The sequence below is a fragment of the Stegastes partitus genome, unplaced genomic scaffold (assembly GCF_000690725.1).
Source record: "Stegastes partitus isolate 25-593 unplaced genomic scaffold, Stegastes_partitus-1.0.2 Scaffold1130, whole genome shotgun sequence".
In the NCBI taxonomy this organism is placed as follows: Eukaryota; Metazoa; Chordata; class Actinopteri; family Pomacentridae; genus Stegastes; species Stegastes partitus.
The window spans coordinates 50167-72228 of record NW_007578861.1 but is presented as its reverse complement, the minus strand read 5'-3'; the positions used below and the strand labels follow the sequence as shown (position 1 = coordinate 72228).

General features: G+C 40.2%; 2 protein-coding genes across 3 annotated transcripts; both read right to left on the bottom strand.

Annotated features, from left to right (window-relative positions):
* Positions 1-71: 71 nt before the first annotated feature.
* Positions 72-2158, bottom strand: ccndx (cyclin Dx). Its single transcript, XM_008296460.1, has 4 exons — positions 1898-2158; positions 1594-1809; positions 663-983; positions 72-483 (listed from the first exon to the last, which is right to left on the bottom strand). Exons 1-4 carry the CDS (start codon positions 2156-2158, stop codon positions 334-336), a joined length of 948 nt encoding a protein of 315 aa, XP_008294682.1. The 3' UTR covers positions 72-333.
* Positions 2159-8859: 6701 nt separating this feature from the next.
* Positions 8860-20042, bottom strand: tbc1d17 (TBC1 domain family, member 17). Of its 2 annotated transcripts, XM_008296458.1 has the most exons (18): positions 19982-20042; positions 17759-17854; positions 17583-17660; positions 17382-17493; positions 17123-17306; positions 16859-16970; positions 16326-16496; positions 16086-16211; positions 15896-15999; positions 14474-14568; positions 14244-14360; positions 13319-13419; positions 12223-12322; positions 11043-11140; positions 10662-10778; positions 10485-10571; positions 9982-10008; positions 8860-9638 (listed from the first exon to the last, which is right to left on the bottom strand). In XM_008296458.1, exons 1-18 carry the CDS (start codon positions 20006-20008, stop codon positions 9477-9479), a joined length of 1914 nt encoding a protein of 637 aa, XP_008294680.1. In that variant the 5' UTR covers positions 20009-20042; the 3' UTR covers positions 8860-9476. The 2 variants fall into 2 exon arrangements, with proteins under 2 accessions (XP_008294680.1, XP_008294681.1); XM_008296459.1 differs by lacking the exon at positions 9982-10008.
* Positions 20043-22062: the final 2020 nt, after the last annotated feature.

The following is a 22062-nucleotide window of genomic DNA, read 5'->3' as shown; positions in this document are numbered from 1 at the left end:
ATATTTAATTCCTTACACAAACACAAAATTATGGCAAATTGAAATAAATTAACAATTGCACGTGATAATAAATTAAAAAGTATAAATATGCATCAAAATAACATCTAGGGCTACAATAAAATTAATAGAAATAGATATTCAAATATGGCACATGGAAAACACACTGTTCACAAATAAATAAAGCAAGAAATAAATTAATAAACTCAATAAAGTCATTAAAATTATATATAAAGGCGTGACAGAGCATCGTGAGGTTAATTTATATCAGTTTGACTGATGAACTTAAAGGGTTTTGATTGATTCACACTTTCAATGCAGCTGCTGATTCAGTGTTCAGAAATCAATCTCTCTCATGTCAGTCGGTGTTCCAGGCCTTTCCTGTTCCACCTCCTCGCCCTTCTCTGTGGGACCCTGCTGCAGCCCACTGCTCAGCCGCTGTCGGAGGGCGTATTCGATCATGTCGCTGTAGCACTGCAGCACCGCCTGGGAGGCAAGACAGAGGACGTTAATGATTTTTGTGATACTTGCAAGTGTCTTCCTGCATTTGAGATGAGCATAAAGCAAGCAGGACAGCTTCAAACTAATAAAACCCTACAATCAAACTTCATTTAATTCAAACAAACTGGTCTATCGGCAACCTTGTAGACTCAGAATTCACTCACCAGCTCAGTCTGGCAGAGCTCAGCCAGTGCTTCACTCCTCAGAGCCAGCTGTGTGGGGCCTTTGTTGCCGAGGCCTCGCAGTGCACAGTTCAGTGATGCTGCAGCAACAAGTGATGGGGGAGCTCCCAGAAAGCGGGAGTCGCAGGCGCACATGGCAGCCAGGGTGTCGCTGTGCCGCCTCAGGGTGGAGATCAGCTCCTCATCAGAGTCTCCTCCGTGTCCCATCTCCTCCACGGAGGCCAGGAAATGTGGGAGGAAGTCCTGAGGGGTCACTGCTGCTGTGTCCCAGCGGAGGGTGGCGAGGATGACACGCTCCATTTCCTGATGGAGAAGAGCAGTTTAGTGTTGAAGTTCAGCTTGTTAACGTTTATCAGTTTTACTATTGTTCTCAAATGTGTTCCCGTGAAAATTAAAACCAACATTGAAAGGTGAAAAATGAGAAATTCCACATTTAAATCAACATTCAATGGATGTAATGAACTTTCTGCTCACTGCAAGAAGAGTCATATTAAAAGTGATGAAACTATAAAATGGAAAAACTCACAATCTCTTGAGTAAGGTGTCTATTATGACCTTACCTTTGAATTAATAGTCAACAAATGTATTTTTTCCCCACTGCAGATATCAACATTGATTCCTAGTAATCAAGTAGACCGAAAACCATATATCATTTATATAACCAATATTGATTTGGAATCAATATATATTTGCAAAAAAAAACAAGTATCTTGGTGTCAAATCTCAGAGTGACTTAAACTAGAGAGAAGCAGTTGCATCAGAACCATAGCAGCACATTGTTCAAGTAATTAGTTTCATCAGAAATCTGTTAAAGACAATGATGATACTGATAATCGATAAAATTCAGAATATTGGATTTGATAATCAGCCAAACTGATAACCACTTGATTCCACAGCTGTGACAGGAACTCACTCGTAGGTTGGAGGGCTGGAAGCTGTATTCTGCTGCAGCACAGAGGCTGTCAGCGGTGACGTTGTCGCACTCTGTGAGTTTGGAGGCGATCAGGATGCAGCCGGCTGCCAGACAGTACAGCGAGACAGGCAGGGACAGAGACGCAGACAGAAACCTGTCCATCAGGGAGACAGACAGCGGGAACACCGCCTCATCGCAGCCACAGTCACAGCACACCTGCAGGAGGACGAAAACATAAAAGACATGAGCATCATGTAACTCAAAACCCTGACACACCTCGAGGAGAACCCAAAAGGTTTCATACCTCCAGGGCCCACTTGGCGAGCTCCTCCCTGCGCTCCGGCTCCCGCTGGATGAGGGTGATGTAGAGCATGGAGGGCATGTACCTCTCCTCCACGTGGAGCAGCCTCTGGATGACCCGGTGCCCCGACACCGTTGGGTCCCAGGCGGCTCGCAGCAGAGTCGGGCCCCCGGTGCGGCCCTGAGGTGGAGCTTCACTCTGATCCTGACTCTGGTCGTCCTCCACCTCCTCACACCACAGAGACACTGACATGCCTCTGTCCATCTGCACGGCCTGCTGGGTAAAATATGTCCAAGAGGGGGAGCAAAGTAAGGCCTGCTGCTGTCCTCGTGTAGGAACTTTATGTTTTGCAGGTGAATGAAGCAGATCCTGCTTTCCCCCTGTTGATCTGACTCTTCCTGAGGTGCTGAATATCCCTCCTCATTATCCTCTCTGGGTTTTATACCCGGCAGGGAGAGAGGGAGTGGTCCAGAGGGAAGGGAAAACACCACAGAGAGGGGAGTGACATAAAATAATAAGACGACCAACAATAAGGTCGCAGCAACAATTGCTTCAACAGGTGGGGAGAGGGAGAAAGGAGGAGAGCCAGGGGTGAGGAGAGGGAGGCGAGGGAGGAGGAACGAGGAGCAGACAAGAGAGGGAGTGGCAGAGCAACAGCTTGTCTTCGACACTGAAAGAGAGAAGGGAGGAAAAGAAAAGGCTGCGAGGGGAGAGAGAGGAGAGGAAAGGTCACCTCCAGACTCTGACAATGGGCCTGGAGGACAAAAGGAGGAGGGTGTTTGTTTACAACGTGAGGAAACACGTCAGAGCGCTGGATGGATGCTGAGGCCTGCCGATAAATAAACATCCACAAGTTATGATGTTCAGTCGTTTTCTCATATGGCTACTAACTTTTTGCATAAAGAGATACTGTATCTATCCTGGCATTAAGGCTGCCAGATGTTAAAGATGATGGAATAATGAAGTGTTCTATAACTGTGGAAGTGTAGAAATGGTGAAAATAACAACACATATCTGTAAAATGAAGGTGTTTCTAGATTTTACCAGATAATATCTGTAAATTTAAAAAAATTGAAAATCTGTTTAATAAAAGTAGAAAAAAATTTACTGTTTTACAGTCCTTGATCCTTAAACTCATTTCTTCTTTCAAATAACAACAAATATCTGTACAATATTCATATTTTTTAGTTATTTAAATATAGTAAAATAGTGGAATTTTCTTGTCAAATGCTCTGTAGGAATAAAGTTCAATAATTTATTCTTAGATTACAGATTTTTTTAATGCAGGCATTAGTTACAGTTTTATGTGTGCATTTCTTTTTACAGTCAACATATTTTTTTTAAGCAAAGGACTTAAAAGTTTTATTTCTAACAATGTGTAGATTTCTTTCTTCCTTTTTTTTTTTTTTTTTTACAAATCCTGTTGATATTATTATTTCTAAAAATGTGTAGATTTCTTTTTTTGTTTTACAAATCCCTTTATACATGGTATAATACAGAGAGGATATATGTGTGTGTAATTTTTAAAAAGCAAAACAAGGTATTTAAAGGCATCACTTTGGGCATTAAAAGATTATATTGGCCCTTTTGATTGTATTTGTGACTTTTTGTACATTTCTAACAAAAATTCTTGACAGAACAAGTTTTGTTGAGCTATTGAATGTTTGTTAAAAACAAAAAAGGTATTATTTTGGGATTTACCATTTTTGTCATTTTTTAAAAGCAAAACTTTTAAAACCACCGCACTCTACCTTAAAACTCAAAGGTGGCGGAAACAGAAAAACGTCAATGCAGACCAAACAGAGAATCAGTATAGTGTAGAAAAGAAGTGACAGATTAATCAATGAAGAAAATAAATATTAGCTGCAGCCCTGCTCTTTAGCAAAGGATGCAAACAGATTTAGTTTCCCCTAAACCTTTTACTTGCCGTGATGCAGCCTAAAAATAAAAGAATTCAGGAAGAAACATTAAAATCTGAAACCTCTAATACTGATTTAGTCCTGTATTTATTACCATTAATCATTTATTGCTCACAGAGGGAAGAAAAAAGGTGGCAAAAATCATGTTTTTTTTTCTCTCTCTCTGTAAATGTGTTCATCAAAGTTCTGGCTCCGTGTCTGCTCTCTGAGGATTCTCATTGTCAAAGCAACCTGCGACCCGTCAGCCTCCGTCCCTCCCTCAGCCTCAGGCAATCTGCTGCTCGTGTTTAAAGAGCAGTGCAGCCAGCGGGGAGGGCCGGCCGAGGTATGTGCAACAGACAGTGGAGCCTGCAGGTCAATGAGCCGTATTGTCTCCTTTTACAAATCAGTGTCAGACAGCAGCCTCCTGGCCTTCTGCCTGCTGTGGCTCCTCACACATTCATGGGGTAAAGACACACTTTTCAGCCCGTCCCCCGGGGGAGAGGCTGACAGCCACAATAGGGTCGACTCGCCAGCGGAGAATACAGATTGTATTTGACACAGTCGTTACAGGTGGCTTTTCACACGTTTAAGGCTTCAGTGGCAGCTCATGTTGCAAATGGGAGTTAAATGGACGGCCGCAGTGACAGATCAACCTCGACTTGATTTCAGCTGAGCATCAATAATTCATGGTGTTTAACAAAGAAGGGACGTCCATTTTTCACCAGCTACAGCTACAAGATGTTTCATATGTAACATTAACATCACTTTTTCAAACTTTTTTCTCCCATGGGCATCACTTTTAAAAGCAACTTTAAATAGTATTATATACATATATTATATTTAGAGACATCCTGTAAATATTCATATTTTATCAGACATATTGTGGTTAAATAAGAATCCAGATACTTCTGTAAAAGTTGCAATGATGCCATTAAAACACTTGAATACTAAAATAGCTCCATTAAAAATCTAAAAAAGTTCCTAAATGTCGTTTTGCTAAATTAATTTTAGAAGTACACACAATGCAGAGAAACAGCAGCAGTATGACATCAGTATACAAAACTTTATTCTAGTTAGTCTGGGTGAAGCAACAACCGTTTTCATACAGTTGTGCAAAATGATCCATCGGGTTTTTTGAGCTCGTGAATTTTTCTAAACTACAAAATGTTATTATTTATGACTGTAAAATAAATGTAGTGCAGTAAACATATTAATCTCTCAGATGTACGGAGCAGAAGCAAGGAAGAGTCGAGTACAAGTGTCTGAAAGCTGTATTTGGTTACTGTACTTGAGTAAACTAAGAAAAGCTGCACATACATTGCAAAGACATAAAGTAATATGTATTACCTTTTTAGGATTTTGCAAAGTTTGGTCTGAATTAAATCTTTTTGCTTTTTACTGCTGATGATGCGCTATTAAAGCTGTGAGACTGTGAGGTTTACTGGCACACTCTCTGAATCAGAAATAAACCACATGTGGGTGTGATGTAGCTGAGACTGCACAAGCCCACAGACCGTTTCACGCTTTTTATGATCTGATTTGAGATTTTGAAGATGTTTGAAAATATTGACTTTCACTGTTTAAAATCACTAATCCAGGGGTTTGCAGGTTAGTTTATCACAAGATACATTTAAAGGATTGTGAAGATGATTTAGCAAGGTGGAGCGGTGGTTAGCATCGTTGCCTCGCAGCAAGAAGGTCGCCAGTTCGTGTGAGGACACCTGGGATCTTTCTGTGTGGAGTTTGCATGTTCTCCTCGTGCAGCGTGGGTTCTCTCTAGGTTCTCTGGCTTCCTCCCACAAGGTCCAAAAACATGTTGAGGTTAATTGGTGATTCTAAATTGTCTGTAGGTGTGAATGTGAGTGTGCTTGGTTGTCTGTCTCTAAGTGTAGCCCTGTGATGGACTGGTGACCTGTCCAGGGTGTCCCCTACCTTCACCCTGAGTCAGCTGGGATAGGCTCCAGCCCCCCACGACCCTAGTGAGGATTAAGCGATATATAGATAATGGATGGATTGATGGAGATGAGTTACAGAAAAAAACATCAACATATGACTGGAAAAAACACAAAATTTCAGTATTTTTGGGTAGAATTTTTCTTTTTTTTTCTTTTTCACTGTGAAATATTAGATAGTTTTACCTCTTCTGGCTGAAATAATTCAGTTCAGGTCAGTCTGTCTTCCTTCAAGAGGGACTCACTTACTTTTATACTCAATACAGAAGGGATTTTGAGTGTTTTGCAGGTTTGTTTGGATCACAAGACACATTCGAAAGGTTGTTTTAAGGGTTTTCTTCTCTTTTTTCTCCAATATTCAAGTGAAATATTGGGTAGTTTTATCTCTACAGGTTGAAATAGTTTATTAAGTTCAATCTTTTTTGGCCTGCACAAGACATTTAGCTTGCAGGGATGCAAAAATTTACACACTAGCAGCTAAACAGATTCATAGACAGAAAGAGGCATATTATTCTAGAAATCGTAAAACAATAAAGGCAATAAGAAACAAATAAAGTTGTAAAAACGAATGAAAACAGATGCTGAAATGTAAGGCACCTAGAACTAGGGAGTCTCTACGTATTCATTCAGTACTTATGGGTTTGCAACAATCAGAAAAACTGTCTTATTGCCTTTTTTCATCAGCTATAAGTTTCACCTTGAAAATACTCATACAGTGTAAGTTCAAAAGTTCTGCAGACCGTCTCTGCAGAAGAAAACACAGTAACTTAAACAAACTCAGATAAAAGTGAGTGAGACATAGGAGTGAGAACTGGTCTCCAAAGCTGACTGGATAATAATGAAACCTGTAGAATCAGATTACAGCCACAGAGAGTAGATCTACAGCCACTTCATCTGCTGCAGATAACAACATAATGACAACATGAAGAGACCCTAATCCTCCAACACTCGGTCGATTGTGGCGTTAGTGAGAGAATATTGGGTTTAAAGCTGTCGACAAGGCCTCTGCCTATAAAACAGGCTTTGAGAGGGTCTGAAAGCAGATTGAGTTTGAATGAAGGACTGAGTGAGTTGAGCTCTGCCAGTCAAGTGAGGTCAGGTTGGGTTGGACAGAGGGAGGGGACGGAGGGGAGGGGGAGCAGAGTGACAGATCGCCGGCCTGTTTAAGAAGCTGTTAAATTCATACGTCGCAGCTGTATTCAAACAACAAGGATGGAGAGGGTCGGGGACAGCGGCGAGCCCGCAGAGCAGAGCAGCGGGTCCTGAGAAGGAGGAGTGGTCCGCCCGCCCCTCATTTTCCAGCTCATTTCCCGGGACAGTGGAGAACAGAGCTCCTATTTTCTCCTCACACAGACACCTGCTGGCCGCTGGGGGAGGAGAGGAGAGGGGAGGAGAAGGGGGAGGCCGGAGTTTAACCAGTTCACAAGTTAACACAAACGAGTGACTGCCATAATTAGTTTCCCAGGGTGTGAGTTTAAAATCAAAGGGGTCATATCTGCCCTTCGACCCGCTCCGAGTTTGATAAGCTGCTTGGAAAACAAATATTTGCTCTTCTGCTTTTAATCCGACTTAATTCTTGTCCGAGTGTTAATGTGCAAGTTCACACACACTCAGTGTAACAAAGTACAATTAATAAAGTGCTTTATTCTCATTATTGATGCACTAGTACATTGAAGTTAGAGCTGGTAAGGGTTTTAAAAGGTTATTTTTTACTTCATAAACTGCAGAGTAGATCAAGAAATGTTCATTTTCATGCATCACAATTAGGGATGCATGATATATCGGTGACCACATCAGTATCGGCCGATGTTAGTGTTTTTTCTAGTGTATATCGGTATTGGTCCGATGAACAAATTTAGCCGATGTGAAAAACCGATGATTGTCTAATATTAGCGCTTTTGTCTCTAAATTTGAATTTGAAAAGCACGCACGTCTTCTACATGAAGAAAACGTAGAAATACTGTAAGAAAAATCTTGGATTCAAAATTGAACTAAAGTAAAAGTATCAGTACTAAAATAAAGTTAACTGATCAACAAGCGATAAATTGTTTCATTTTATACAAAATAATGCATCATAGTCAATTAATTGGTTATACTATTCTGAATTTGCAAAGTAGCTAATAACTGAAGAGAAATAAAGTGGAAAACAGTCCAACGCTGACCTCTAAATATCAGAAAAGATAAATAATTAGGTATTACACTGTATCTGAGTACAGCACTTGAGTAAACTTTATTACTTTCCTGTACTTGCATATTAATTTAATTGATTTACTGATTGTATTACATTATGTTTAAGCTGAATTGGCAAAGTACCTGATAACAGAAAAAGAATTTAATAAAGTAGAAAGTGTAATTCTCCCTGAGTATCAGATAAAAAGTACAAGTAAATCTTTTTTTTTTTTTTTTTTTACAAGAGTACAGCTCTTAAATGTTAACGTCAGTGCAACACTAACTGCTCTTACTGTGACTCTTTACTGCTGTTATTTCATGCTACTGTATACTTCTCCCAAGTTGTTTTATAACTGAAGATACTCGTTATCTTGTTGACTAAGACCTTAGACACAAAAATACAGATATCGTAATAAAACACACTCATTAAATAATGCGAAAAAGTCCTGCATTCAAATGTTTGCCTAAATAAAAGCATATCTTTCATCAGGAAAATGGAGTTTGAGTGCCAAAGAATGCAACACTTAGGTCCCCAAGAAGCATTACATATAATTACACTGTTTATAGGATTGCATCAGTATGTAAGCAGCACTTTAAGGTTGTAGCCATAGTTTAAGGGGCTGTGAAAGCTTGATAGGGGAAGAAAGAGGAAAAACCTCATGTCTACTATATAAATGTGCATTAACAGTGAGGAAACATCTCTGTGGCAACATTTTATATGAAATAAATGCTATTGGAAGGGGCCACAAGCTAAACATGTTGAGAATCAATGTTTGCATTGCAGCTTACTTTTTTCTTATATTATTTGATCTTAATCTCAAGATCTCAAAGAGCTTATCAAAAAAATTGCACATCTTTGCAGTCCTTGAGTAAACAGACTTTCTAACTTTCCACTGCTAGGAATGTAAATGGATAAGAATAGGTACAAATCTAAAAATGCCACTTTTTTAAGATACAGCCATTTATTTGGTAATAATCAGTGGATCAAAATGCCATTACATAATACAGGAAATCTCCAGGTTTAAAATGTTACCACGCAGCATGTGAAAACTATAAGGCATGCAAATCCTTTGCATAGGGCTGGAATGGCATCATACAGTACTAACAAGGTGCTGCCACTCAGCTTATCCTTCATCTTCTTTCCTTTACAGGAACAGTGGGCAGAGAGGGGACGTAAGATAAACGTAAAATGCTCTGAAAACACTACATGTGGATGAATACAGTTAAATAATCGTTAAAACAGCAGCATCAAAAGAGGATAGAAAGAACAGCAGAGACGGGACGCGTAAACAAAGGAGGACAACATTCACAAAGAAAATCAGTATGTTGTCAGAGAGACAGTATAGTGTTTAAACATACGGATTGTAACATTCAGGGACACAAGTTAAAAGAAGCCTCAATGGCGCCACCTGCCGCTCACAAAGAGTAACAACAGTCTGCATTCCTTTTCATTGGGCCAGTATATATATATTTATATGTCCTGTATATACTGTGTGTATTTCATACAACCCCATACGTGTCCTAGCTGGTGACTGTCAGTCCACCAGCCGACCTACACGTTTACGGAGAGGACGGAGCGCACGCTGCATCAGAGGCTGCAGCTCCTGCCTGTGATTGGCTGAGGAGGCGCTGCGTCTCACTGGACTGGGAGTTCGGACTGTCCTCGTCTGAGCTGGACGGGACGTAAAGGCCCAGAACCTGCTGCACCTTCAGAGGAAGGTCCTGGAGCAGAGAAAGACAAAAGTATGAGAGGATGTACGGCAGCGTTTTATAGGAGCTGCAGTCGAATTCAGGAACTCTGCATGAAGAAGATGTTTTCGTCCTCACTGAATCCTTTTGTTTCTTAATGTTAATATTTAATTTAGTCGGTTAAATTTGCAAAATATGTTAAGGTTTATAATGTGTATATGAAGCCAACCCCTAATATTTAAATTAATTAGGTAAATGTGTATAATTATTAATATAGCAGGGCCCTAACCTTCATATTTAAATGATAAAAAACAGATGTTAGACAAGTCAGGCATTAACATCATCTGGCATTGCAGAAAAATGTGTCTTTTCTTACATTTATCCTTTTATGATCCGAAGCAATCTGGATAGTTGTGATATGATTAATAGGAGAGGAGAGAAGAAAAAATAAGTTCTACAAGTCAAACCTGTAGTCTTCATCTTTGTTTTTCTTGTAAAATATTAGATAATATGATCTGTTTGGGCTTTAAACTAAAATACCCTCAAGCATTTGGAAGGGAAATTTCTCAGCTCAGACATGAGAAGTAGAAGAAGTTACAAACCAAAATGATTAAAATCTCCACTTTGATGTTTAGCACTGCGTTACAATTCACATCCTCGTCGGTGGAATATCTTTACATGTGAAAAACACAAGCCTAATTTGTCGTAAAAGAAGTATTTTTCTTTCTTTTGTTCATTTTTTGTGAGAGCCAGATTTATGATTGCCCCCCTTGTTGGGTCCTAATTAAAATGTGTTACAAAATCCAGGTATATAAGAGCTGTTTAAACAAACTACCAAGATCACATTAGAACAGAAGCTGTGATATTTCTGCGTCTCACCTTGCAGCGAACCAGCTGTAGGTAGATGGCCTCGGCTCCGCGCAGAATGCTCAGCAGGTCCAGCTTCATTGTCAACTCATTAATGTGCTGCGGATTGATTTGAAGTGAAAATGTTCATATTTACAGACAAATTCCCTGTAATCTGTGATCAGGTCATACACACACACACACACACACCTTCAGAATAGTGTTGAAGTCGTGGTCTGAGCCAATCAGCTCCCCTCGCTGGTCCTCCAGGATGGCACAGGCGATCAGCAGGTGGAAGTTGTCACACGGAAGACGAGTCCAGAGGACCTGAGGAAGAAATCAAATGTGTCGTCAAGATCCAGCCAGAAACAGATACAAGCTTCTTTCATTAGATAAGATACAGTGCGAACATTTTATGATTGCTTTTAATATGCAAAAACGCAACAAATAAGGTTTCTTCTAATGAGATGTTGTCTTTGTAGTTTGACTAAAATATTCAACTCCTCTGATTGAGAGACATTAGTTTAAATAAAACTGACATTTTTAACATGAAATGATGTTAAGGGTTGTGCACAACAATGCAGCACTTACCTCCCACAAAATGAGAATGTCCTCAAAGGAAAACTCTCTCTTGAACCAGATGAGCAGCCAGCGGAAACAGAAACAAAGAGAGCCGCTGTCCTGAGAGTCTGGAGGACAAACATGAACAAAGAATGTTATTTTTCTTATTTTTGATTTTCTGATAAACAAATAGAACAATGAGCATCTTCTCTTTTGGTATACACATTATCCATATCTATACATATGAGGTGCGATCAAAAGGCTTAGATCATGTTCCTGTTGCATGTGAATGGAGGACAACAGTCATGTAGGTGCAACAAGTGCAATCATGAGCAATCAACAGCATAAGTTTCTGAGAGCACTTGCAGGTTGGCGTTTCCACCATGGATCCTAATCCGAAGCAGAGAGCAAATGTCACACTGTGTCAGTCAACAGCCAGAAAAATCCAACCTTCGTGTCGAGGACCATCAGTGCTGACGAGAGGTGGGCCTGCAGCTACAAATGTTCTCATGATTGTGCACTGTGAATTCACCCCCCCAGGTTCAGACTGTCAACGCAGAGTTCTACTGTAAGATTATGAGGTCTCTGACAAAGGACATTTGAAATAAACATCCTGGTGCGATAGCATGTGGGTCAGTGTGGTGATCATACAGGATTTTTTTGACCACAACACACAAAATCATCGCTCTCCACTCGCCACATTTGACTCCCTGCGACTTCTTCTTCTTCCCCTAAATGGATTCCCATTAAAGGGTCAGCATTTTGACAGCTTGGAACATTAAGGGCTCATCACAGAGTGTGCTTGACGTATTCACAGAACAGGACTTCTGGAGAGAATCCCAAATGTGGTAGGAGTGCTAGGAGCGGTGTGTCGCTGCACAAGGAGACAACTTCAAAGGAAACGGCGACCAAATATGAATCAGGATCTGATTTTTGTTTTTTCCAAATGCAGTCACTGAACCATTTGATCGCACCTCGTATATTCATGATATGCTCGCCCTCTGCAGGTTATCTACATATATATTAATTCTGGATAATAATATTAATAGTAATGTGTAATGAAGTGGTTGTATAACAGGCTCCCTCTGGCCTGCTCTTCATCACATTATCCAAATAACTTTTTGCTACAAGTGTCAAGCTTTTCCTCGGGGCTTGTTAGTGTTTATTTTACTCTCATGCAGCCTGACTGGCTGAACATTAGCTGACTAACCCAGGAAGTCACACAGCTCCGGGTCCAGAGCCTTCAGCAGGATACTGAGCTGAAGGAGCTGCTGCTTCATGGCCTCCTGAGACTCCTCAAAGTTCTGGTGCTGCACAGAGGAAAAAAAAGGGAACCTGTTAGTCACCTGAAGTCTATGCCTATTTACATGGAAAAGAACAAAATGTATTTACCTTTCAACATTACTTCTATTTATAAAACTCACTAAGCTGGCCACCGTTTTCACTTTACTGCTCTCTTACTAAATAAAAATTAATCACTGCAAGATTCAAACAAGCGGCTAATAATATATATATATATATATATATTTTTTTTTTTATTTTTTTTTGCACAACCTGCACTATTTGAATATATACATACAATATTGGTATTAATCCAGCATGTTAAGGAAAAGTCCCTCAGAAATATTTCTGTAAGAGGTGGGAAAAACAGAATTAGCTATGGAAAGTGTCAACACTAATGTGAGTGTGTTTGGTTGTCTGTCTCTAAGTGTAGCCCTGTGATAGACTGGTGACCTGTCCAGGGTGTCCCCTGCCTTCACCCTAAGTAAGCTGGGATAGACTCCAGCCCCCTACGACCCTAGTGAGGATTTAGGTGTATAGATAATGGATGGATGGATGGATGGATGGATGGATGGATGGAAGGAATTGTCAACACTTGTGGCTACATATGCCAAAATTAAAATCTGATTTCTCACATTTTTCATGCCTTAATTGGTGGATAAAGCTGATTTCTTTCAAAAATGCCAAAAAATAAAAAATAAAATAAAAACGACAAAATAATTTTAACCTACATTTTCCATCCTGAATATGAGATTTACATTGGATCAAAAAAGGTGTTTTGAATTCAACAATACAAAGCATTTGTCAACACTCCTTAAGGTTTTTAAACTACAGCCATTTCTGTGTCAAACTTTACCTATTAGTCGAAAGGGGTTACTCATGTTTTCATTTTTCACATGAAGACATGTTGAAGTACACATTTCTATGATTGCATGTTAAAAAAAAATGTTTACAAAGAATCAACAAAGATTTAACCTGTTTGCTACTAAAATTCAAAGACAGTAAGAAAGAGAGATTATACTAACCACCAGCTCCATGAAGCCTGTCAGACACCAGAAGGACTCCACCTCGTTCTGGGTGACAAACAGGATCGGAGAAAGGAGGTCGCTCATCCCCTGGACATAACCTGAACCGACGCAAAGGGAGAAAAAGAAAAGTGTCCAATCAGGTGTCGATGTCCAGCTGAAAAATTTTTAACAACCTTTTACACAATCTTTCAAATTGTGTGAACATGATGTTACTTCAGGCATTGGGATGCCACTTTAAAATTTTGCGACAGGAAAAAGTTTGCTTGTACTGAAGTAAAAACAAGTTTCTAAGTCATCACTGCTACATATTGTGTATGTGTGCATTTATATCCATTCATACTAATCAGGTGCACTTGACCACAGGCAGATAACACAAGCTACGATGACAGATCTCAAATGTGCCACTTGAAATAAAAACACTGAATGAGTTCACACCAACTCCACTGAACATGCATGCGCTTGTCAGAGGTCATCGAGCATTACAAAGACTTCATCAAGGTGCCCATTTACTACTAAACTACCACAGTGCTCTCTGCTTGCCAACACAAAACTGCCTTCCCCCTCTGGTCACAAGACTATCTAACAGTAAGAGCAAACCAGCTACTACAGATAATCTACAGCACTTGAAAGTGTATATTGTGCATCGATTGGGACATGGTATCAATACTAAATATTAAATGACTTGGCTGATCCAAGTCATTTATTATTTAGTATTTGGGGCAAAAAGCCTTGATCAGGACATCCCTCATCAGCACATGGTTTGACACAACGGACAACTTCAGACATCGGATTTGTGTCTCCTACATCTTGCTTCAGAAACAATGCATGAATTCTAAAAATGACTTACTTCTACTTAACAAACATCTGATTCTAAGCGTAGTATTCGTGCCCCTCTGTTTGCCAGCAGTTCATAAATACACACCAAGATCGAAGTTGTACATGCAGTAAGTCATGAGCACATCATGAAGCAGCGTCAGTCCCGGGTTGTCGTTCCCAGAGAAGAACGTGTTGTGCCGGTCTGTCCTGCTGACGTCCCTCTCTGTCACAACAGAACAAAGACATTTCAACTTCAACGTGTCTTACAGCTCTGACAGGCAGCTGACCCAAACAATGAACAGATCTTCTGTTTTCAGACAGATTTGTGGGGCCGACCTATTAGGCTTCTGTATCCTCTGAGGAGGGAGTTCCTCATCTCCTGCTCTTCACTGACAGACTTCCACTGCACCTTCATTCTGAAGTACTCGTCCCTGCAGACACAGAAAAACATTAAAGTAGCTGCCTACCTGAAAGGAATAGTTCAACATTTTGGGAAATACCTGTACTTGCTTTCTTATTGAGAAAGTCAGCAAGCAAGCAAGAAAGTGCGAGTGTTATCCAAAATCTTTCACTTTCAGAGAGTCATGACAGTCTTGAACTAATCATGTGTTGCATGCAGTTCCATTGGGAAAATTAACCTAACCAAAGCTTAAGTTTTTGATATTTCATCCTCATCACTTCAGTCTATATTTCTGGTTCTAAAATGTGCCAAAAAAACCTGTTTGTACCACATCCTGTAAAAAACTCAAATTCCGCACTCCTCAGAGCAAATCAGGAGCTACGATTGGTTCAGCTGTGACCAACATTCACATGGCAAAAATTCAGGAACCATTCAGCTGAACTGGAGAGGATACAAATGTGGAAACATCTTAGAGAGATTTAGACGAAAATAAAAATACTTAATCAATAAAAACAATGCAGCATGGTTCAAAAAATGTTATGCAGTTGAAAAAGTTGTCAGCAAAGTGAAATATCTTCCTCGAGCTGATGTGTAGAGTAGCGTATTTATTTTCATCTGTTTATGATTTATGGCATTCTAACACTGTCATGCTGCACTAAAGCCCTTCTAGTCAAGGTTGGATTGTTTCTATAGCAGTGCAGGACTTTATGTTGCAGTGAAAAATGAGCCCACGGTGAGTAAAAATGTAGCAAGAAGGAAAAATGCCCAGGTTTCAGAGGGCGTGTGCAGGAAAAAAACAAGTTTTTCCAACAGAATGAGATTCTATTTGGGGGGTATGGTGGAGTTAGAAGAGGCACAACTATGTTTTCTAAAATGAATTATTATATAATACCATTTATACGGTGCTCCACTGTAAATGTTTTCATTCCCTTGTACTTTATAACAAATAAATAACAGTAATATATTCAGCTGCCTCTCCAGCGAGTCTCTCATCCTTTGGACAGAATCCAACTCCAGCATGTTGGACTGCAGCTGGCAACAGTAGTCGGCTACCTCATCACAGGCTTTATGGCATCCTTGTTCTGCTCTGCGGCTTCAATGAGCTTGTTAAAGCGACACATGAACCAGTTCTCCACCTGCTGCAGAACAAGGACTACGATAGCCTGCTGCAGTCCAAGACAGTGGAGGTGGAGTCTGTCTGCAGGCCATGAAACTCCCTGGAGAGGCAGCTGAATGACGATAAGAAACACCACAAAAAGGATTTGGCAAGAGGGAAACACCAGACACGACGGTCTAGCTGTCTGGCGGCGACTGAACTTACAAGTTAAAACTTTATGGGAAGCACTGAAAACACTAACGTTTTGACTCGAAGAATGTCCTCCCTTTCCTTGGTAGTGCTGTTCCATGGATAAAAACCCAGGAGGAACTTCCACACCTCCTTCCGTAGCGATGGCGTGATGCCCTGCAGGACACAAATGCAACATCTAAGAATGCACATTTGGTTAAGTGAGGTTCCACATAGAAGATCTACTGTATCTGCTGTCTTACCCCTCTGAACACAAGTTCTTTGACTTTCTCTGGGTTCTTCACGCGGCCCTCAGAGTCCACAAACTCCTCCCACTTGTCCAGAGGTTGACCCCTGGTTACATCCGGTCTGGGACCCAGCTCCACGCCCTCAAAGGAAAAACAGAATCAAAAATGAACAACTGATTTATGGCTCAATCTGTCTCGATGTATAAGACACAACTGCGTGGTCCAATGCTGTGGGTTTTTGTATCCTTGTCTTACACAGGTGATGAGTTCAAATCCGGGCTCGTCGTCAGGCTGGGAGGGCAAACTAGGATCCTGAGCAGAACGCGAGTGGGCGGGTGAGTCTGGAGGCCGAAGTGCAGCCCTGAAGAAATTAGTGACTTTGGAGAATCCACCAAATGTAGTGGCATAAGGGTCGTGGATAAATCTCTGTTCAGGGTGAAAAAAGTAGAATCACAAAGAGGAACAGACCAAGTGTTTAGTTTTTGTTTCTGATTCGAATTCAGAATCTCTAAAATGGCATTCATTGCTTGACAGAGAGACTTTTTTTTCTTTGGCAGCAACACTGCTCATGCACTCATTGCGCTGTACTTCATTAATGAGTGTCTCTAAGTGTGAGATATTAAGTAGATCATGAATGACTCATCACTGATGATAAACAACCTAATAACCTAGAAAGTTTTGTGCTCGTGTGGCTTAAAATGATTAAATGTGACATTATTATTACAGGCATTTCTGCCAATGTGAAATGCACCATGCACTGACTTCTAAATGTAATAAACTGTTCTCACCGAGACAAGATCAGCGCCTCCGTCATCGAGGAGATGCAGCTTATCAAAGGACTGCGAGAGAGCACCTGAGTCGAGGGGGTAGGCGAGGAAGAGCCGCCCGTCAACTGGAGACCTGATGACGACAACAGTAACCATGTGATGTTTTTCACACTCATGAGATGTAAACAACACTGATCTGAAACTGTACATCTACTGTTTCATCAGTGAGATCAAATGTAACGGCATCACCGTGTCTGAAACGGATCGTCGAATGGTGACACTCACTGGTCCAGGATGATGTAGCGCTGCAGTGCTCTCAACAGCTCCCTGGTTCCTCCTCTGTGGAAGTGCAGAGGAGGCAACGGGTGGCCGCCTCTACTTGTCAGCACTAGAAAGTTTCGACCCAAGGAGAACCGGGCCCTCCGGAGAGAGTACAGCTCTGAGAGAGGCAGCGAGAACGCCCACTGACCTGCAAGAGAATATCTGGTTTTTGATGTGTTTTCTTGGCATAACATTTTTGCTAAAACTGAGAAATAAACTGCACCTGATTCTTTGACTGGGACGTGCTCCCGATCCTTCTTCACGGTGCTGATGACGGCCCAGTCCGGCTCATATCCAGGGTCAAAGTTCGTGTCCTCCTCCCCTCCTTCGCCGTCCTAACCAAGAAGAAATTATTGAATGATAAGCTGATAATAAATACAAACAATTCTGACTTTTTGCAGGTTTTGAACTGAATGTCAGGGACCTTTTTGGAGTAGAGCACAGCAGGAGCGTTGCGACCATCATCCTCCAGTGGGCTCCACTCTAAAGCTGGCACACCAACCTAAAACAAAACATAAAAACAACAACAGTTAGATATCCCATTCCTTTGCTGATCCTTTGTTGTATCTGAATAGACTTGGCTCACACGGATTTACTTACCCGCTCCACAATACGGATGAACCCTGGGATGGTGGTGTCCTGGTTACTCCTCTTGGCATTTGTGTGGAGGTACACCCCCTCCTTCTCAAATATCAGCTGTGGAGAAAAGAGAATCCCACATCAATGTAAATGAACTGTAAAATATAATCTGACTTAAAGAGGTGACTCACTCTGAGTTGTGCCAAATTCCAGTCATTAAAACTGGCTCTGGTAAACATATGGTGGCTGCATTTAATGGGATTTCAGTTAACGATTATTTTTATTACCTATTCATTTGCGGATTATTTTCTCAATTTATATTTCATTAGTGAATAAAACACGTATAAAGGCTCACAGCCTAAGATGACAGCTTCAAATTGCTAGTTCTGTCTGAGATTCAGTGTACTATTGTAAATAACAGATGGCAGTTGTGATAAAGAGCAGGTCTGGAGAAGAGCAGGAATGAGGAAGACTCTGGTCTGGTTAGAACTTGTATATAAAGATGACAATCCAGATGTGAGCCCTTTTCACTTACATACAGAACCCTGGGTTCTCTACAAGCAACAATTGTTTGTCTGAGAGAAAATGCAAGTTCCTTTGTTCAATTTTTGCAGTACTTTATTCCTACGTTATTTAAAGCAGTTACTGTAGTTGCTGTGCTTTGCATTAAATCTTAACCGTAGCCATAGATATTTGCTCCCAGCATATTTAGTTTAGTTGAAGGCAAAAATGTACTGTATTCTTCCATCTAGAGAAAACAAGCATTAATTGGTGCCAGCCACTGCCGACAACATGAACATGATGACAATAAACCTTGGTTTAACTGGATAGTTCTGGTGTTTCATTGTGCCTGACCACACACTCAGAGAGTCCAGCACACCACCTGTAAACCTGCATATGACCTCATACAGTTCCAGATAAGAGGATATTTCGCAAGAACATAGAATCATCATGACAGGATCTGGAAGTTGCACAATATATCATCTCTGCAATGTCAAGTGTAATGTGAACGGTGGCAAATTACCTCAAAAACATCATGCTACAAGTTACTTTTCAGCTTGATACATAGAGAAAACTCTAACAGTTCACATTTTCCATGACGAACCTAAAAGAGAAGTCTGTCGGATAGAACATAATTTACTGAGTTTTAAGTGTTTATAAATGTACTTATTTTTTTTACAAGACTGGCACGCCGGCGCCACATGTGCACAGTACAATGAGCAAGGAACAGGTGAGAACAGATTTGGCAACAAACCAGAAATACAACACCAGTTGTATGAACATATTTTGGATACAGAAAGGATGATGTGGACCAAAAACAGGTGCTCTGTTGGCAGTGTCTGGCATTGTTGCCATCACATGACTTCATGACTAGTTTGTTAAATCAGCACCACAAAGCTCTGCATGATGAGTGCCAAATCAGATCTGAATGAAATCCAAACCAAAAAACTATTGCCTGTGTCTTTGCCAGTGTTACACCACATGAGAAAGGTTCCAAACTGCTTTTTTCAGCCTTTCTTTTAATTAATTAATTAATTTTTATCCATGCAGATACATTCACCTAGAAAATCATTCCAATCATCTAAGAGTTATTGATTCTTTCCATATAGTTACTCAAGTCATCTACTATTTATTTATTTATTTTTAATTTCGTAGCTGGAAAAACACCAATTATCAGTGTAGTTGCACTTGATCTGATTGGCTCTGTCCTGTTATATCTATGTCTTTAGCTATTATATAATTTAAAAACTGAACACTTACTACACGAATTGTAACATCTCTGTTAGAAACAATAAGCCAGTGGATATCCTGTCACACAGCTGACCCATATCTGATACAGGTAAGTGAGATACACAACAAAGAGCCAAGAACTGACACAGACATCACATGACTACAGACTGACTGCTCGGTTAGGTCTGTGGGGAACAGCGTGTCAACCAAAACTTCGATAGACTTTACTATGATTATCAAATCGACTGCATGTCGATGTGATTATTGACAAAGCTATCTGATAGCTATACGACAGAGCCGGACGTCTTATATGCAGCCAGAGGACAACGTGTAACCGAGTGTCCTGCTTTACTTTATCGAACGTTATTGAAAACCGATAGCTAGCTTTAACATCAGCTAACACTGCCAGCAAGCTCGAGTAGCTCCAACAAAAAAACATCTCAGGAGAGTGGTCAACCTTCACAAACACAAAAAATAACGAGATAAAAGGGGGTAAAAAAAACATTGGAATACCTTGTAGTCCTCAACGCTCTGCTCCATTTTTTCTGTCGCTTGTGTCGCTGCTTCCAAAACAAATGTTACGTCTTCCTGCTTCCGGAAAGTCCCGCCTACCGAGGGACGTCACGTCACCAAAGAACCAATCAGACGGCAGTATTTACAACCACAGTTTTGGTCAGTGGTGATTTTACTACTGATTACATTTTAAGACAGAAAATAGAAGTAGTTTCTGGTATATTTTTAAGGCATTGACCAGTGAAAGGTACTACACTTAATATTATGATAAACTAGGGCTCAGAATCAGGGCATCAGGTAACTTTAGTCAAGCAGTAAATGTACTGAAACAAAATGTATATAGAGCTTTTTACACAATAGATATACCAATTTAAGTTTGGAGTAAAATAATTTACTGCATAATCCCACCAATCCCCCTCTATGGTAGTGAAGTTTGACTAAACTAGATGAGACATGCATTTCATAGAGTTATTGTATGCAGATTTTTACAGGTTCAGATGAAAAACTCTAACCAGTGCATGCAAGGCAGAAATGAATAGTTACCCATTGATTGGTAACATTTAAAAAAGAACACTGACAATTTAGATGCAAGTAAAATTAATCCCCTGAGACACATTGAGATTTCAGGCACTACAAACTCAAGAGTTGAACTTCTCAAAAAGTCCCTCCTGTCAGCTGATTCTGAGACTTCCTGATCAGATAAAAACCAACACTGATTAACCTCAGACCAGCGCTGCTCTCCAACCACTAATCACAGTCATCTAAGATATTACAATAACAACAGATGCTTATCTGGAACACTGGAGGATTCGAACCAAAACCCAGAACAAACATCTCTACTGCGGTCCTAAACCATGAATATAAATAGGCATAATGTGTGTTTATTGTGAGAAAAACAAGGCAGAGACAGAATCAGTGACCACAAGTCAGCCACTGAGACAGAAGGATACAAGAAGTTGTGGCTACCAACAGAAGTAAGAGATGTACTTCCCCCTAAAGTACAACAAACATTAGAGGAAATACTTAAATTGACATTTGAACAAATCTGAAGATGTACAATTACCATGAGAGCTGAAACTGCCAGTGCTTTTAAAATCATTCTGAGGATGTGCAGTTACTGCAAGAGCTAATATAAATCATACTACCTTTAATATTCCAGCTAATTCTGACTTAGCAGTATTGTTATAATGATTGTCCAGGCATTAAAGCAGCTATATATATAGACATACTTAGGTGGTGATGCATGCAGCAGCTCAGGGAACAATGACAAACATCTACCACCAAAAAAAAAATCATAGTTAAAAAAATGAATGATTGTGTCCACTGCAGCACAATTTAAAACAAAGATACATTTTATTGCATTTGTCTAAATCTGACGCTTAAATTAACTTTGAAAATGTAGTTTGGATAGATTTTCACAGTGTTACAAGAAAAAAAAAACATATGTGACTTGCAAAAACTTTCAAAAGTAATGCAAGCAAAATACTGCAATTCAAAGGTTTATTAAAAGGCTGATTCTTTTTTTTTTGTTTGTTTCTGTGGTCAGCTAATTAGATAGTGTGTAAAATTAAGCAGGTTTTTAACTTTAATATTTAAGTTCATCAGGTGAATGTTTTATATAATACTGGAGGCCCCTAATCTTAATATTTAGATTCATCAGTAAATTTATATGATAGATATTAGAGCAGGGTCTTAATTACTCAAATGACTCAGGTAAATGTATGTAATAAATAATACTGTACAATCTTGTCTATGTAAATATCGTTTTTCTACTTGACAGTTCAGTGTCTGCTGTTCTAGTGTGCTGTACACATAACAGTGGCTTGACACAGTTCAAAGGTTCATATATCTGATAGTAAAGTGTATATTGGATATAATAACAGTTATTTACACATCTGTCTGACTGTACAGCATCTCACAGCTGCAGCTGCTTCTTTGTCGTAAGATTTTACGACTTTGCTGGAGCAGCAGGTCGGTGGGCTTTAGGTGAGGGGGAGCACGTACACGTGCATGAGAACAGGGCGAGAACGAGCCCGCCCACAGACCTCGGTCACGTGTACAACGTGCGTTCGTTTGGAAGT